General features: G+C 38.9%; 1 protein-coding gene across 3 annotated transcripts in view; it reads right to left on the bottom strand.

Annotated features, from left to right (window-relative positions):
• ANK2 (ankyrin 2) overlaps positions 1-14,781 on the bottom strand; it is a 720,153-nt gene extending 705,372 nt beyond the window's left edge. For all 3 annotated transcript variants that reach the window (XM_081237049.1, XM_081237043.1, XM_081237038.1), the window contains exon 1: positions 14,318-14,781. In XM_081237049.1, coding sequence (XP_081093175.1) covers positions 14,318-14,389 — 72 coding nt within the window. In that variant the 5' untranslated portion in view covers positions 14,390-14,781. The remainder of the gene's footprint in view (positions 1-14,317) is intronic.
• Between the last annotated feature and the right edge of the window lie 2,131 nt (positions 14,782-16,912).

Raw genomic sequence — 16,912 nt, 5'->3', positions numbered from 1 at the left:
CATCCTTCTCCCACCCTACCTTTCACGTACCCAACCTTTAGAGTGGCCTGGGAGCATACAGGCTTTTGAACTTTAAGAAGAGAGTAAAAAGAGTCCACAAATTGAGGGGGATGGCGTGGGGGACTTTTTAAAATACTGAGATAATCCCATGTAACTTTTCAGAAAAACAACAGGTAGGCAAAACTTCTTAGTCAGGACCCATTATATCTTTCATCCCTCACTGGTAGTCACAGCCAAATTTAAGCTCTTTTTCAGTACATAATGGCTTTTCCATTTGTCAACACAATCTCTAGACAACACATATCTGAGTTATTCATTACATAGTAAAGCACTCTGAAATAACTTAATTATTAAAAGTACACTATAAAACCAAACTCTACTTTTTTCCTTCAATCTAGTCCACATATGTGAGACTTTTTGTGGGGTAGGGAGAAAACAGTGACTTCCTTTTAGACAATATTAAGTTTGAAGGACCTGAGGAATAAAAAGGAGAAGATTTACAGAGGTCAGATGAAAATATTAAGAGAAGCATTGGCGCTAAGATAGTGATGGAAGAAAGATCAGCATTTGAGTGGTAATGGAGGCTATAGGACTTGATGATTGGGTCTGGGAAGAAGTATAAACACATAAGAGAAGAAAATCAAAGACAGCAAGCAGAACTCTGAGAGACACTAATATCTAGATAACAAGGGAAGGAAGAGGAAGAGATGGAGGAGAATGATAAAGAACTGCCTGGGAAAACACTAGAAAGAAAATCACAAATGAGTCAAGATAATAAACAAGGCTTTTTATGATCTGGCTCTAGACTGACTCACCGGTCTCATCTCCTGTGACCTCCCCCAAACACTCTGCTCCAGCCATTCAGGACTGCTGACCACTCCCTAAAATGTAATATGCTTTCTACTTCCATGCCTTTACACCTGCTGTTTCCTCTGCCTGGAATTCCCCCCCTATCTTAGTCATGTTGCAAACTTTTACTCTTCCTTCAAGCACCAGCTCCTCCTTAAGGCCTTTGCTGAATTCCCTAACCAAATAAAAGCCCCCACTGCATTGGATCATACCTCCATATCAAAATCATCCCATTCTACCTGTTTAGTTTGTTTTCCCTATAACATATATGCCATATAACTAGAGCGTAAGTTCCATGAGTACGGAGTGTTTTCACCTCTGTATTTCCAGTCCCTACCAGGGCACCTGGCATGAAGAGGTGGTATCATATGCTCTGTTTAAGGATGAGGGTTCTGATGCCTAACACATGTAAGTATGAATCCCTCACTCTGCCATTTACTTGGCTGTGTGATCGTCAGTAAACTACTAAGCCTCAGTTTCTTGATCTTTAAATTGGGATAATTATTGTATCTACTTCATAAAATGGATGGGAGGATGAAATAAGATAATACATGTAAAGAACCTGTCACAGAGCTTGGCACACACTCAGGCTCAAACAAGTGTGAACATCATGACTTCAGAGGAGTTAATATAATTATTGAACATATGAATGGAGATCTACAGTCCTACCGGGAAGAGTTTCAGGAAGGAGAGAAAGATCAACAGAATCAAAACTGCTGAGAAGTCTAGAAGGGTTAGGCCTGTCAGTTTGCTAAATTCTCAACCAAAGCATCCTTCTCTCCACAGCCCTTGGGTTTCCTTACCCTCACCATCAGGCTCACCCCTGCCCTAGTCTCTATAACAATGAAGACTGAAAAATTGGGAAAAAAGAAAAGCACCTCCTGAACATAGTCAACTCCTAGGACAGGCAAAAGGAGTGTGATTGAGGTCAGGATAATTCTTCCTCTGAAATAGGAAGGAAGAAAGCAAGAATATGTGAAAATACGAGGTTTAGAGATAGAGGTATGTTCCTGGTTTTCTTTTATAACTGAAGAAGGTGGCTATAAAAGAGGCATTCATGAATAAAACATTTTGTACTCTCAGATGAAAGAGTTAATTCAGTGATAAACAATCCAAGCTTCTAAGTTGCCATACGAGGTCTTTTATCCAATTGGAAGTCTGATTTAGTCAACAGCTCTGCTGTACATTTTAGCTTCTTATATCTATAAATTCATGTTTTTTTAAGTAAATATTTATTCATTGGTGTCTAAATAAATTGTATGAGAACTTCTAACAAAGCTATACAAATACTTGATAACTATCATGGGTAGGGAATAACACTAAATATACTGATTTACTGAATATTATTTTTAGCTCAATGGTGCAAATGTACAAAACAAATATTTTTCTTTATAAACTGGCACTATGAAAGTGATTAGTCCATATAATTTACGTTAAATATAACTGTTACTCTTAAATTTATAAGCTTGCACAATTTAAGCAATATCACAAAATCATGCATCTAATACTTTTGCTTGCGTTCATGATTATCAGTCATTACATGGGGCAGCACATTGGTTAAACCAGGTCAAACCCAGTTCCAGAAAAGGTTTATTTGACTTGCCTGATCCCAAAATAAACTAGGGTGAAATAACCTTATGATATTAAAGCAAAGACAGACATCAAAAGAAAAACACAGTATTCATAAAACCTGTGGGAAGATTTCTTTTAGTTTTATAAGCCTATCCTTTAGAACAGTCAGAAAAAAGGTCAGACAAACCCAGTTTATATTAGGTCATACACTGAAGAAAAATGTGATCCTTCTACATTTATTACCATAAGAGTTGAATAAAGGTTAATGGATTTGAAAAACTGCATTTCCAGAAGTCTGGTTTTTAATACCAAGTGGCTGGCAAGTTACCATCTATTATAAAGGAAATTTGTTGAGATAAATAACTTGTGTATAAAGATAGTGTAGCAGATTCAAGGAGATTTGTTACTACCTCAGTCTACGTGAAATAAAGCATTTAACAGAATACAACTGTTTTCAGACCTCCTCAGGTAAAACAAAAGAATGTTTGTTTAATTTCCATTAAAAGAAAAAACAATAAATTGCAGGTGTAGCTCTTGACAAGAACTCAGATCTTGGAGTTTCCTCTAATTTCTTTCAGCTGTGAGATACCTTGCTCCACGAACACGATCGCATCTTTGCTTTCTTGTTAGGCTTCCATTGTCTAAACTTGAGTATAACACCACAGATTCTGCTTCTGGTCATGTGTGACACAGGAAGTACCAGCAGTCTGCCCAAGGGGTTCTGTTTTCAGCCTGAACTCTCATCAAGAAATGACCTAGTGGGCTTCCCTGGTGGCGCAGTGGTTGAGAGTCCGCCTGCCGATGGAGGGGACGCGGGTTCGTGCCCCGGTCCAGGAGGATCCCACATGCCGCGGAGCGGCTGGGCCCGTGAGCCATGGCCTCTGAGCCTGAGCGTCCGGAGCCTGTGCTCCGCAACGGGAGAGGCCACAACAGTGAGAGGCCCGCGTACCGCAAAAAAAAAAAAAAAAAAGAAATGACCTAGTAAGCTGTAACTTAAAATACCCCTCCCATCACCTACAGCTCACCAAATGATGACCATGGCCAAATACACATTCTCAAGACAGAAGACACTGATTAGAGAGATATCATTAACAGGTTAATAGATATATAATGGTAGAAGATTTGCAGAGTAAAGTGACAGAGGCACAATAGCACAGAAATCAGATGATAAAAGTTAGGACTTTAAATAACATTTAAATTAATTTTTAATAAAATCAACTAATTTAACAATTTTCAAATTAAATCCCATTAGTATCAAATGATATTAATATGCAAATAATGATAATGGCCTTAAAGAATTTATCAACTACAGCACAAACATTACTGGGAAAGATATGGGATTCAGAATGTGATCAGGCTCTATCTGGAAGAAAGGAGATCCAGACAGGACCGAGAGATACTGAAGAGGCACAGAACTTCGTATCAAAACCCCACTGAATAGTATTAATAACTGCAAGGATATGTTTAACTTACTGTATCTTTAAAGACATGTAATTTTTATTCTATATTGTGAGCTCCATTATTCCCTATGCATTCTTTTATTACCTTCATAAAGTCCTGAATTAAAGAACTTTTTGAAAGCATTGTTACAGAAAAATATCTAGTTTAATTCCCAGACATTAGTCAAGACTCTGGAGCTCAAATGAGACAAACCAGATAAGCAATAACTATTACAATGTTCTTTTTTTTTTTTTCTGAGTGTTCTACAAGTTACATTTACACAAAAGGATCTGAGTGAGAGCTATGATGTTAAATCTATTATTGTTCAGGCTTTGAAATAAATTATTCCTTCAACTAAAATCTCGACATGCAGCAACAGCTCCAAAATTTTTATTCAAGAGAAGGTAATCTGATAGGAAGACAGAGAGAATCTAAGGGAGCATGGCATGAAGTTATTTGTGCAGAGAGTAAACATATGGTTTTTCTCAGATTTTATGTTACAGAATTGATGAAAATAGCAATGTTTCCTAATGTAACTTTTATTCACCTTCTAGTTAAGATTGTGAAAATATGGTTTATCCATGATTAGGTGATGATGAAGATGATGATTTTATTTGAAGGTAGCTTTTATCTGAGGATGAGAGGGAGGTGGACAATAAAGCCAAACCCTAGCAGGAGTATGCATATTCTAAAGAATAAAGACCAAACTCTGGTAAATTGAAGACTTTCCATGATGTTATACCAATTATTTTTCCAATTTTATCTTTCACTAACCTCTCCTTGTCTCCTACTCTGTAGCCAACTGGGATTGATTACTAACCATTCTGCCTACCCTCTAATATTTTTCCATCTCTATGTGTCTCTTCATGCTGTTTATTCTGGATCTAAAATGCTTTTTGTCTAATCTCTACCTGTCAAAATGAAATCCATTCTTCAATATTCAACTCACATTTCAACTGTTTCACTAAACCTAATATGATTTCCCCCAATCAAAATAAACTTCTTTTATCTCCTCCCATGGTATTTTGTACTCTATTATTATACTTACCATATTCTATCTGCATTACAGTAAGCTGTGTACACTGCTTGATTTCTTTTTCTATAGGATTGTAAGATTTTTGAGAGCAGGGATAGATCTAATATCCTTTTGAGGAAGAGTTTTCCAAATGAACCATAACTTATTTTATATAATGATGGCTTTTCTTTTGAAAAATCTGAGGAAGTTACCTCTTAAAATGACCACTTAGGGGTATTCTACACCTGATTTGTTAAATTTGATTTCTCATTTTAAGAGCTACTTTCTATATATCCAAATATATACTATCTATATCCAAGTGAAAATATAAAGGGGAGTTACATTATTAGTAACCTTCCACCAAATGATAGTTAAAGTTGAAAATGTGATCGATTGCTATCTTGTTGTTTGAAATGCAATAAAGTTCTATTGGTTAAAAAGCAAATAGTTACTAATCACGGCCTTGTTCAGACTGCCATTCATTTGCTAGGTAATTCCAAGCAAACTATACTCTTTGTGCATCCACTTAACTAATCTGAAATCTAAAATATGGATTTTCTGCTTTCCACGTTGTTACACATATTGGTCATTGTGAAATTAAGAATTATAATGAAGGATTCTGAGAAGTGAACAGAAATAATACTTGTTAATAACACTCTGGAACTTGAATAATCTAAAGTGATCTAAGGAAAGAATAGATTTAAATGAAGAAAAGTTTTCAGCCAAAGTAGTATGATCCATAATGATGCATCGCAAGATTATGATGGCTCTTTTCCTAATATGTTGACATTTGAGCATGTAACATTTAAAAAATGGAGAAAACAAAAAAGGATTAGCAAAATATAAAGTTGACTGACAATTATACACCTAAGACCAAAATTGATATAATTCAGTTTTGTTACTTGAGGGTTTCTACATTGTTGAATATAGTATTCAGAAGTGAGAGGGAGTAAAAAGTAGCTTTTGATCCAACAATTTGACTTCTGGAAATTTATTTACCAATACATGTGTTCAAAGACCCATATATGCCCACATACATTCTTAAATACAAATGTACAAAATTTTCACTCAAGCAAAATACTAGAAACAACCTAAATGTCCATTCACAAAGAGTGAAATGAATTATGATACATTCATTTAATAAAATAATATGTAACAATAAAAGATCAAGTGTATGTACCAAACTGGACCAGAATAAATTTTTATGAAAGAAGCAGAGTATCAAGCAACGTGTATAGTAGGCTCCCATTTGTGTAAACAAAAGGGGGGAGGAGTATGTACACAGAAAAATGTTTCTATAAACAGAATATCTCTAAGGGAATACATAAGAAATGATTGTTTCAGGGGTAGGGGATTGCAGAGTTTGGGTTTGTAGTAAGGTTTACTTTTCAAATATATCCATCTATAAAAATATTAATTTATTATCACACTTTTTTTCTTTGACCATACCACAGCTGGCAGGATCTTAGTTCCCCAACCAGGGACTGAACACATGCCACAGCAGTGAAAGCGCCAAGTCCCAACCACTGAACCACCAGGGAATTCCCTACCACATTCTTATATGATTTCTTCAATTTTAAAAAAAGTATAATAAAATTATGTTTATAAACTGTTAGAATAAGTTCAATTAGTTAACCAAGATGCTTAGGGCACAAACAATTCAAATCAAAATTACATGTTTTTTCACAATAAAGTATACCTCTGTATTATTTTATTGTTTAGAAGTACCTGCCCAAATATTATATCAAAGTTTAATAATGGGTTTATGAGATAGAATGATAATTATTTGCATTTTATAGATTACAAAACTATGGTTTAGCAAGATGAAATTATTTACTCAGAATTACTCAAAGAGCAACCAGGACAGCTGTACAAGCCAGATTTCTGACTTCTCGGAGGCTCTAGAGCCTTGTGTCTAACGGTGGTACTATGCAACACCCTCCAAACTCCACAGGCAGAACCCAAGTCCAGGACTACTAAGCAACCGAAAATCAAACAACGTGAAAAAGTACAGTGTTCGCACAGAGTGATTTATGATATTTAAGTGGGAAAATATTTCCTGTGAAATACTTATTTAACCAGTTCTTGTCACATCTGTGTCACCTCCTGATCCAATGACAAAAATAATGTGCCGAATATAGCAGCTTACTTTGTATTAACTTAGTTCTCACTCTGTGGTAGATCATATTTTCAAAGGTGGCCAAATAGCCTATCCCACATGCATTTCTTACAATGTAATGTTGATATTCATCCCTTACATAGGGCAGTGGGGTCTATTCCCCTGCCCTTGAATCTGGTTGAACCTCTGTGATTGCCTCAACCTAGAGAGTATGGCATTAAGTAACCCTATGTGATTTCCAAGGCTAGGTCATAAGATGTCCTTTACTTCTGCTGTGATGTCTGGGGACTCTTACTCTTAGACCCCAGTCACTATGTTGTGAGGAAGACAAGTATCCACCTGAAGAGGACTCATATATAGGTGTTCCAGCCAATAGCCCCAGCATTGGCCAGTAGACATGCAAGTGAGCAAACCTGAGATGATCTGTCCCCAGCCGTAAAGTCACCTCCAGCCTTCCAGTAACCCCAGCTGATTCCCAACGTTCTCATCAAGCCCTACTCAAATTGCAGATTAATGAGCAAAACATATGATTACTGGTGTTTGAAACCACTATGTTTGAGGTGGTTTGTTATGCAGCAATAGATAACCTAACCTAACCTAAAAGCTAGGTTTAGACTATTGAACTCAATGCCATATGTGTCACTAGGAACAGATAATTAGCTCCTTAATATACCATATCTACACATATAGTAATGCTTTATAAAAAGTGAAATGCTAATCTTCACCAAAGCCTATAGTGAATGAAGCTTAAAGTCCCCATTTATTTCTCATCTCACTTCCATATTCAACATAGCTGAGTTAGAAACTGTTTTCTAAAAACTTCTGGAAACTCTTTGTATTCATCAAATAGGGTACACCATGTCTTTTTTCCATTTGTTTTCTTGATATAGTTTTATTATATGCATTTCACTTTCATAAACTGTTTCCATTCCAGACATATGAGCTTGCCTTGTACATTAATTTGATGTTTAGATTGAAAACTATGTAAATAACATTTAAAAAACAAAGTCAAAAGCATGTTAATGTCATTAGATTTTCTAAAAATTACATGATACATACTTTTTTCTGAAATCTGAAAAACTCAAAATATCTAAATCCAGAGGAGAGAGTCCAAATATTAACTCATACCAATACGTCAATTGATTTTTTTTTTTGACGAACATGCAAAGGCAATTTAATAGAGCACAGTCTTTTCAACAAAGGGTAATGGAATAACTGGATATTCATATACAAAAAAAAAGAAGAATCTTGAACTACACATCACAAAAATCAACTCAAAGTGACTGAAAGACTTAAATGTCAAACGTTAAAATGATAGACTTTTTAAAAAATGGGTGAAAATCTTTGTGACTTTGGGTTAGGGAAAGCGTTCTTAGATACAACAGAAGGACAACCCATTAAAGAAAAAACTGATAACTGGACTTGATCAAAATTAAAAACCTTTGATCTGAGGAAGACACTAAAAAGAGAATTAAAAGAGCAGAGATAGACTAAGATAAAATATTTTCAAATCATATATTTAGGGCTTCCCTGGTGGTTCAGTGGTTAAGAATCCCCCTGCCAATGCAGGGGACATGGGTGCGAGCCCTAGTCCGGATGATCCCACGTGCCATGGAGCAACTAAGCCCGTGCGCCACAACTACTGAGCCTGCGGTCTAGAGCCCACAAGCCACAACTACTGAAGCCTGTGCACCTAGAGCCTGTGCTCCACAACAAGAGAAGCCACCGCACCGCAACAAAGAGTACCCCCGCTTGCCACAACTAGAGAAAGCCCACATGCAGCAATGAAGACCCAATGCAGCCAAAAATAAAATAAATAAATTTATTTTAAAAAATTATATATCTAACAAAGAACTTGTCTCCAGAATATATAAATAACTCTCTAAACTCAACAAAAAGAAAACCCAATTTAAAAGATGGCCAAAATATCTGGACACTTCAACAAAGAAAATGTTGGCAAAAATATTCAAGTATCATTAGTCATTAGAGCAGTACAAATTAAAATCACAATGAGATACTTCTACAGATCTATTAGAATGACTAAAGGAAAAAAATGACAATACCAAATGTCAACAAGGATGTGGAGCAACAGGAACTCTGGTTCACTGTTGAAAGGAATGCAAAAGCCATAAAGCCACTTTGAAAAATAGTCTGGCAGTTTCCTATAAAGTTAAAATATGCTTATCATATGATCCAGCAATCCTATTCCTAGGTATACACCCAAGAGAAGTGAATACTTATGTTTACACAAAATCTGTATACAAATATTTAATAGCAACTTTATTCATAATTGCCCCAACCTGGAAACAACCCAAATGTCTTTCATCTGAATGGCTAAACAATGGTACACCCATACAATAAAATACTATTCCACAATAAAAAGGAACAAAATATTGACAAATGAAAGAAGTTAGATGGCTATTAAGGGCATTATGCTGAGTAAAAAAAAGTCAGTTTCAAAAGGTTGTATTCTGGATGATTCCATTTATTTGACATTCTGTGAAAGGCAAAAATATAGGGACAGAGGACAGCTCATTAGATACCAGAGGTTGAAGGTGGGAGGATTTGTTTGACTACAGTGGCATTAGTACAAAGGAATATTTCAGGGAAATTCCCCAGCAGTCCAACGGTTAGGACTCTGCACTTCCAACACAGGGGACACAGGTTCAATCCCTGTTTGGGGAACTAAGATCCTGCATGCTGCACAGCCTGGCCCAAAAAAAAAGGAACATTTCAGGGAGCTAGAACTGTTTTACACCTAGATTGTGGTGATAGATACACAACTCTAAGGATCTGTCAAAACTCATTAAACTGTATAAAAAGTGAATTTTATTGTATATAAATTAAAAAACAAAATCAAAAATCTAAACCAATTATATCAATGCATCACTATATTCACTTATTGCTTTTATTCTCTTTTATCCCTTCACTGTCTAAAGGAAATTATCCTCTTTTTGTAACTCAAATACGTGCATAACACGAAAATTCAAAATATAACTTATCTTGACAAGCATAAACAAAGCATGGAATTAATATTGGAAGAAACTAAAAAACTTGAAAATGAAAGCCTCCTATTTATTTATGCCTGCTCAAGAAGACTCTCCATTAATCCAGCTCATTCTTAGAACTATTTTTCTCAGGACCAACGTGGAAACAGCAGGAATAATTGAAGAGCTCTCAGGGGAAACAAGCTAAATGAGGGCCTTAGTCTTTCCTCTCAGCAACCATGACGCTGCAGAAATTCTCCCTTAGAGAATACAGAAGTGCAAATGGAATTCAAGTTATTTTCATTTGATGAATTTAAATAATGAAAATTTTTTTCAACTCTGTTGTAAATCCTACAGTTAATCAAGGCAAACTAAAGGAGAATTCCTGAGAATGGTTACAGAGGGCTCAAAGTAGAAACAGTGCTAAGAAGATCTCCCCCAATGGTTACAAATTAGAAGGGGAAGACAATAAAATAACAATGAGTGTGAAATGAGGCATCATGACGACGTTTTAAATCCCTGAGTTGCATAGTTGCAGCTTACTAGCTATGAACTTGAGGATGCAGCTTAGTTTCGCTAAACCCACATTACTCATCAGAAAATGGGAATAATAATATCTCCTTCATAGGACTGTTGGGAAAACTGTGCCTTGCTTAGCATCACACCTGGCCCCTTTGTAAATATTTTATCATTACCATATGAGAGGTTTCTGAGTTTCTTCAACAAAGAAAGAAAGAACACTGGTTTGCTTCCATAAATGAAATAACACTAAGAACCACAGATCATGGAGAAGGATCGATCATGAAACAAGAAAAAGACACCAAATTCTACTGGCTCCAATTATAAAGGATGTGTTATAGCTCTCCAATTCTCAAATCAATCAGTGCTTTGGAAACTCCCATCATAGCTCATCAGAAAGATGATAAGGCCCAGAAAGATGTTAGCAAAGTATCTTAACCTCAAGATCTCAATAAATACTCCTTTAATTAACTGTTTTAAGTTTTCTGGCAATGGCCATAGAAATCATATGGATCTCTTGATACACATAATATATGTAGAAAAACTATTTAAAAACTTAGTGGCAAAACTATCGTTTCTTAATCTTTTATGGTCAGAAAATGAATAAAGAATAAACACGTAATGAAATCCAGGAGATTTGTCTTTATAGTTTGGTAGCTAATTTGACTTAAATGGTTTTAAAAAGTAGTGAAACTTCTGTACCTTTAGTTTACTTCTCCTTTAGTTTGCCTTGATTAACTGTAGGATTTACAACAGAGTTGAAAAAAATTTTCATTATTTAAATTCATCAAATGAAAATAACTTGAATTCCATTTGCACTTCTGTTATCTTGTATAGAAAATAAAGAAAATATAACCCTTTTCTTAAAAGAGGAAAAAAAAATATCTAGTATCTTAGGAGCCTGAGAAGACAGAGCATATTAATAAATTTTTCTCTCCCTTAACATGACACAATGAAGTTGAAGGTCATTTTCCCTTGATCATCTCATTTTTGGAAACCTAGATTTTAACTGCACTGTGCAAAGGCACTGGATTACTTTAGCTATTTCATGCTATATCAGCAATTTCCAAAAGCTTAAAAAATAAAAATAAAACTTTGTCCAAAAGATTAAGTTGTAAAAATAATATATAGTTTCTGATATATCATTCTATAACAGATTAAATAATTAAAACAGAACAGAAATATATCATATATCAAACGGATGCAAACATTAATTCAGTCATACAGTGACTTTTTAGGTATATGCAAACCCAGGAATTATTTAGACTCATTATTAGAGGAATGATCAAAACAAAAAGTTGAGAAATATATTTTTAAATAATGTGGAAAAGCCCCTATAAGCAATTCAAATTTCAGATACTTTAATGCTTGTCTTCATTAAAAACACCTATACCTCCTAATGGATAACACTTTTATCTTCTTCATTTCTTTATCTTTAGGGCATGAAACATTACTCTGTGCTGAATAAGTGTTTGTTGAATAAATGAATCTTCACATAGAATATTTTCATTGAAATTAGCAGTTAAATATACCAATTTACAAGATATAAATATATATTCACTGAAAGCCTTTCTAAAATATTTTATTTCTAAATTTCTGTTATATAATTAAAATGATGAATAATAAATTTATCTGTTGCTAAAGCCCATGCCATGTCTTTAATTAAAATCTTTCAACCTTTGGATTTCTATGTTCTTTCAATTATACTTTTTCTGTCAACTATGGTTTAAAAAGAGGAAAACAATTCAGACTTTAATTCAATTCTGATTCAATCTAGAATTGATTTGAAAAAGAATTACTAAAGAACAAGGAGAAACATGTCAGGGAAACAGTGACACAGTTAAAATATACTGGGACTGGGACCTAAAATATTTCACCACTTTGCAGGAAAACACTATTATCCCTTCTGGTTTTTTTAATTTCTAATTTGCTCAAAATCACTTGCAGGAAAGTGGTGACACTGTAGTCAGAGGTTGTCAGGACTTCCGTTCCACCTGCCTAGATGAAGCAGGTAGACTGGAATGACCAATAATTCCAGCAACCTATTTCTACACCTTATGCAAATTAATGCACCAATCACTAAAAGAGTGCTTCTGTAAGGTCATATAAATGAAAAGCTGAGCAGAGGACACCAGTCAATTCCTTGAATGTTGCAGCATGATGTCATTTACACAGCTTCTAATTATGAGGTCCTCTAAGTAGAGTGTCTACTCTGCAAAATAGCAATGACCTTTCATACAAATTTTTTCTCCTGATCATTTTCACACATACTATTTCTTAGATCAGTAAAATTATTCTAAATATAGAATGAGACTTCACAGAGATTCTTATGAGTACATATAACTATATACACAAACGTACATATATATTTAGCCAAATAGGTATAAAAATGATTTTTCACATAGGACATGGTTTTTCTTACATTGCAAATAGCGGTGATTTCACCATCATTCTTAGACGCATAAATATGACAAATACAGATGCAATGATGCCTGCTACCACAATGCTTCAGGAAAAAAAAATAACTCCAAGTGCAAGTAAAATGCATTGTCATCAAATTAGAGTCTTGGACTCTACAAGCATTTAAAACCCTAACAATTTCATTGGGATACAGAGGGCCATTAAAAAAAAGTACACATTGATTTTTAGTCATTGCACTAAAAATGCACATAAACAAAGGTTATCCCTAAAATAACATTATCTGTACACATTAAAATTCAAATGTGGCAAAGGCCTTGTGAAGTGTCAACCAAATTTTACTGTCATGTTTTCATAAATTCTAAAGCTCCTGGGTTCTTCAAAATTTCCACATTGCCCTGAAGAAAAACTATTCTGTTGGGTATTATCCTCCTGCTGCATTCACCAGTTTTACCACATTTCTAAACAGGAGTTCGATTCTCCTTGGTAAAGAGGTTGCCTATCTGTAGTCAGTGGATCATATTCTCACATCCATACACTACACTGAACAGGGCAAACTGACGCTTGCGTTGCTACCGCGATAACCTAAAGTGCTAATGCTGTATTTCCTGGCAATGGTAGCACAAAAAGAAGAAAGCTCCTTTAGATACCAAATCACAGATCACAACCAGATGCAGTACTCCCATGTTTTAATATTACCATACAAACAGAAAACAGGGTTTATTCAGACAGCCAAAGAAATGTGCATCACCCACCCCACACCCTCCCTTGCAGTGTTGGGGAAAACTGTCTCTGCAGACAGAGACAGTCGGGAGAGCAGGAACACATGTTTTCCAGAACTAATGTCTAATACAAGGCTGCAATTGTTGGGTGTAGCTCTATCTGAAAGTTGAGAACTAGTAAGCAACCTCTAGACACGGTGCCTTCTCTCCTGTGGGTGGGAAGTGAATGCTTCCAGCAGTCCCTCTCAAGGTCCTCGGGGGTTTGGGGTCTGGGGTGGATTTCCCCCCTGAGGGCACCAAGGGCTCCTCCTTAATGGTGTAGCTCCGCAGTGGGTCATGTGACAGCTGGGCGTGTGTCTCTGTGCGCGGCGGGGGGGATGAGTTTGGGGGGTGAGTTTGCGGGGTGTGTATGAGCGTGTGTGTATGCATAAGTTACACATCTGGTTTTGGAAAGCGTGTTTTTCTAGGAGTGTGTGTGTGTGTGTTTCTGTGTCCATGTGTGAAGCGAGACTGGGAAAAGGGCATTCAGAGAATGGTCCTGGACCAGGCGACGCGGCCAAGTATGCCTGTGTCAGTCCCACTCCTCGTCAGCCCCTGCAGTGGGGCGACGTCCCCGTCCTTGGGGAAGGCGAGAACAATGGGGTGCGGCGCCCCTCCCCGCACTTTGTGCACCCACCTGACGAATCCGCGGCGGGTTCGGCGGCGTGGAGGCCCCGCCTTCCGGGGCCGGGGAGGTGGGAGAAGCCATCTTCCTGGTGCTCCGGTTTCTTCCTCCTGTCACGCCCGGGTCCCTCGGGTCTCCTAGCTCCTCCGTGCGGGGCCTGCGGCCCGTGGCCCCACACGGGCCGGGAGGTTCCGCAGCCGCCGCGCTCGCGGCCCCGCCCGGCTCCTCCGCCGCAGAGCGCGAGGGGCGGCTGCCCGCTTGGCTCGCCCGGCCGCAGTCCTGGCCGGAGCCCCTCGCCCCTTCCTGCGCCCACCTACCTCCCGGCGGGGAGGCTCCGGGCCATGGCGGGCCAGGGTCGGGGGCGACCTTGGCCTCGGGGTTGTGCCGGCGGCTGCTCCTTCCCGGCGCCGCGCGCTGCGCGTGTGAATGTGCGAGCGGCGGGGCTTATTCTAGCGGCGCCGGGGGGAAATGAGGCTGCTTCCCTCGCTGCCGCCGCTATCGCCGGGAGAGCGATGAGCTCATGGACAGCTCCCAGAAATATGTCTATATGCACCACTGACTGCCGGAGTTTGGGAGGTGGGTGGGGAGAAGGAGGCTCCTCAGCGGGCGCTCCCGCATCACAGGCAGACGTTTTCTCGAGAGGCCCCCGGCCGCTGGGGCGCCGCGTGCAGCTCTTCCCTGCCCATCTCCACACTCACTGGCCTCTTTCCATTCATACCTTGCACACATTGCCTAGTCCCACGCATTCTCCCCTTTCGCATTGTGATAGGCACCCACCCAGCCACCCCTAGCCTCCGCAGACACACATTCTTTGTTCCGCCAACCACTCCCTCTTGATTAGGAGGAATTAATTTCTGGAGTGAATGCGGTGTGAAATGCGAACTGCGACTTCAACCCCAAGTCAGATGTGGGCTGGTGAGTGAAGCGACTTCAGCCGCGTGTCTTCCACGCTTTGGGCGTTTCCGCCTTCCCCAAGATCAAGCTTCTCCCTTCCCACCTTCTTCACTATGAGAAAGCATCTTTCAGCTACTGGACAGGGTAGTGACGGCCCCCCGTCCTCACTAAGGCGGAGAACACGTCTTCTGCAACCCTATGAAGAACTTAAACAGCAGGACCAGGTTTTGCAGACCTCCATCTGTGCCAGGCCTGGTGGCAGGAGGGGTGAATCCCCACAGGGGCCAGCCTTGTGTACATCACTGTTTCTCAGGGATGCAGTTGGAGCTGTCTTTTTTTTTTTTTTTTGCGGTATGCGCGGGCCTCTCACTGTTGTGGCCTCTCCCGCTGCGGAGCACAGGCTCTGGATGCGCAGGCTCAGCGGCCATGGCTCACGGGCCCAGCCGCTCCGCGGCATTTGGGATCCTCCCGGACCGGGGCACGAACCCGTGTCCCCTGCATCGGCAGGTGGACTCTCAACCACTGCGCCACCAGGGAAGCCCTGGAGCTGTCATTTTGACTGAGGGCAAACCACTTTCCAAGACCTGATCCTTATCTCCCTTCATTAGCTCAGTTGCCCCATGGAGGTGGGAGGTGGGAGTTATGGCTTTTTACAGATAAGATGACCCTCAAGAGATTAATTTGTTCCCTCTCTTATGGATCTCCATATAAACATACTCCCACCTTTGAAAAATGTTTTCCTTTACCGCAGACACCCTCCTTTCCCCTGCAGCTAGTGTTCCAGTCTCAACACCACTTCTCAGCAAGATCTTCCACAAAGTTTTAATACCTCCAGTTCCTCTCTTCACATTCTTCGTTGAACCTACTCCATTCAAGCTTTTTACTCCACCAAACCTTCTCTTGACAAGGTTCCAAGTGACCCCCATGTTACTACATCTAAATGATCAATTTTCAGTCCTCATTTGGCTCAACTTCTGAACTTCTAAGCTTTGAAATGTCCAAGAGTTCAGTTCTGGTCCTCCTTTTCCTCTCCATGTATATCTTCTCTATCTCTGTACTCACTCTGTTGTTGATCTCACAGTTCCATGGCTTTATTTATTTTTATTTACTTGTTTGTTTGTTTGTTTTGGCTGCGCCGGGTCTTAGTGTGGCACGCAGGATCTTCCTTGTGGCTTGTGGACTTCTTAGTTGCAGAATGAGAACTCTTAGTTGCGGCATGCGGGATCTAGTTCCCTGACCAGGGATTCAACCCAGGCCCCCTGCATTGGGAGTGCGGAGTCTTACCCCCAGGGAAGTCCTGCATCACTTTAAATAGAATCTATATTCTGATATGCATTTCCAAATGTATGTCTCCATCCGCAGTCTTCCCCCTTAAGTTCAAACTCCTATTGCCAACTGCCTTCACCTCTACCTGATATCTAGGAGTTTCAAACTTATCACGGGCAAAACTGAGCTCCTTTTTATCTTCTCCTGCCAAATTAACTGCTCCAATATAGCTTTTCCCGCCTTTAAGATGCTCAGGACAAAAACCTCAGAGATAGTCTTAATTCCTTACTTGCTCTCACAATCCACATTTGCTCTAAGAGCAATTCATACAGAATCCAACCACTTCTGTATTTCCAGTACAATCTGTCTAGCCTAAGCCACCATTATCTTTCACCTGCCTGATAGCAAAAGTCTCTAACCAGTCTGTATTCTTCCACCCTTGCTCCT

The sequence above is a fragment of the Mesoplodon bidens genome (assembly GCF_964165515.1).
Source record: "Mesoplodon bidens genome assembly, chromosome: 1".
NCBI lineage: Eukaryota > Metazoa > Chordata > Mammalia > Artiodactyla > Ziphiidae > Mesoplodon > Mesoplodon bidens.
This window is presented reverse-complemented; position numbering and strand designations above follow the sequence as displayed.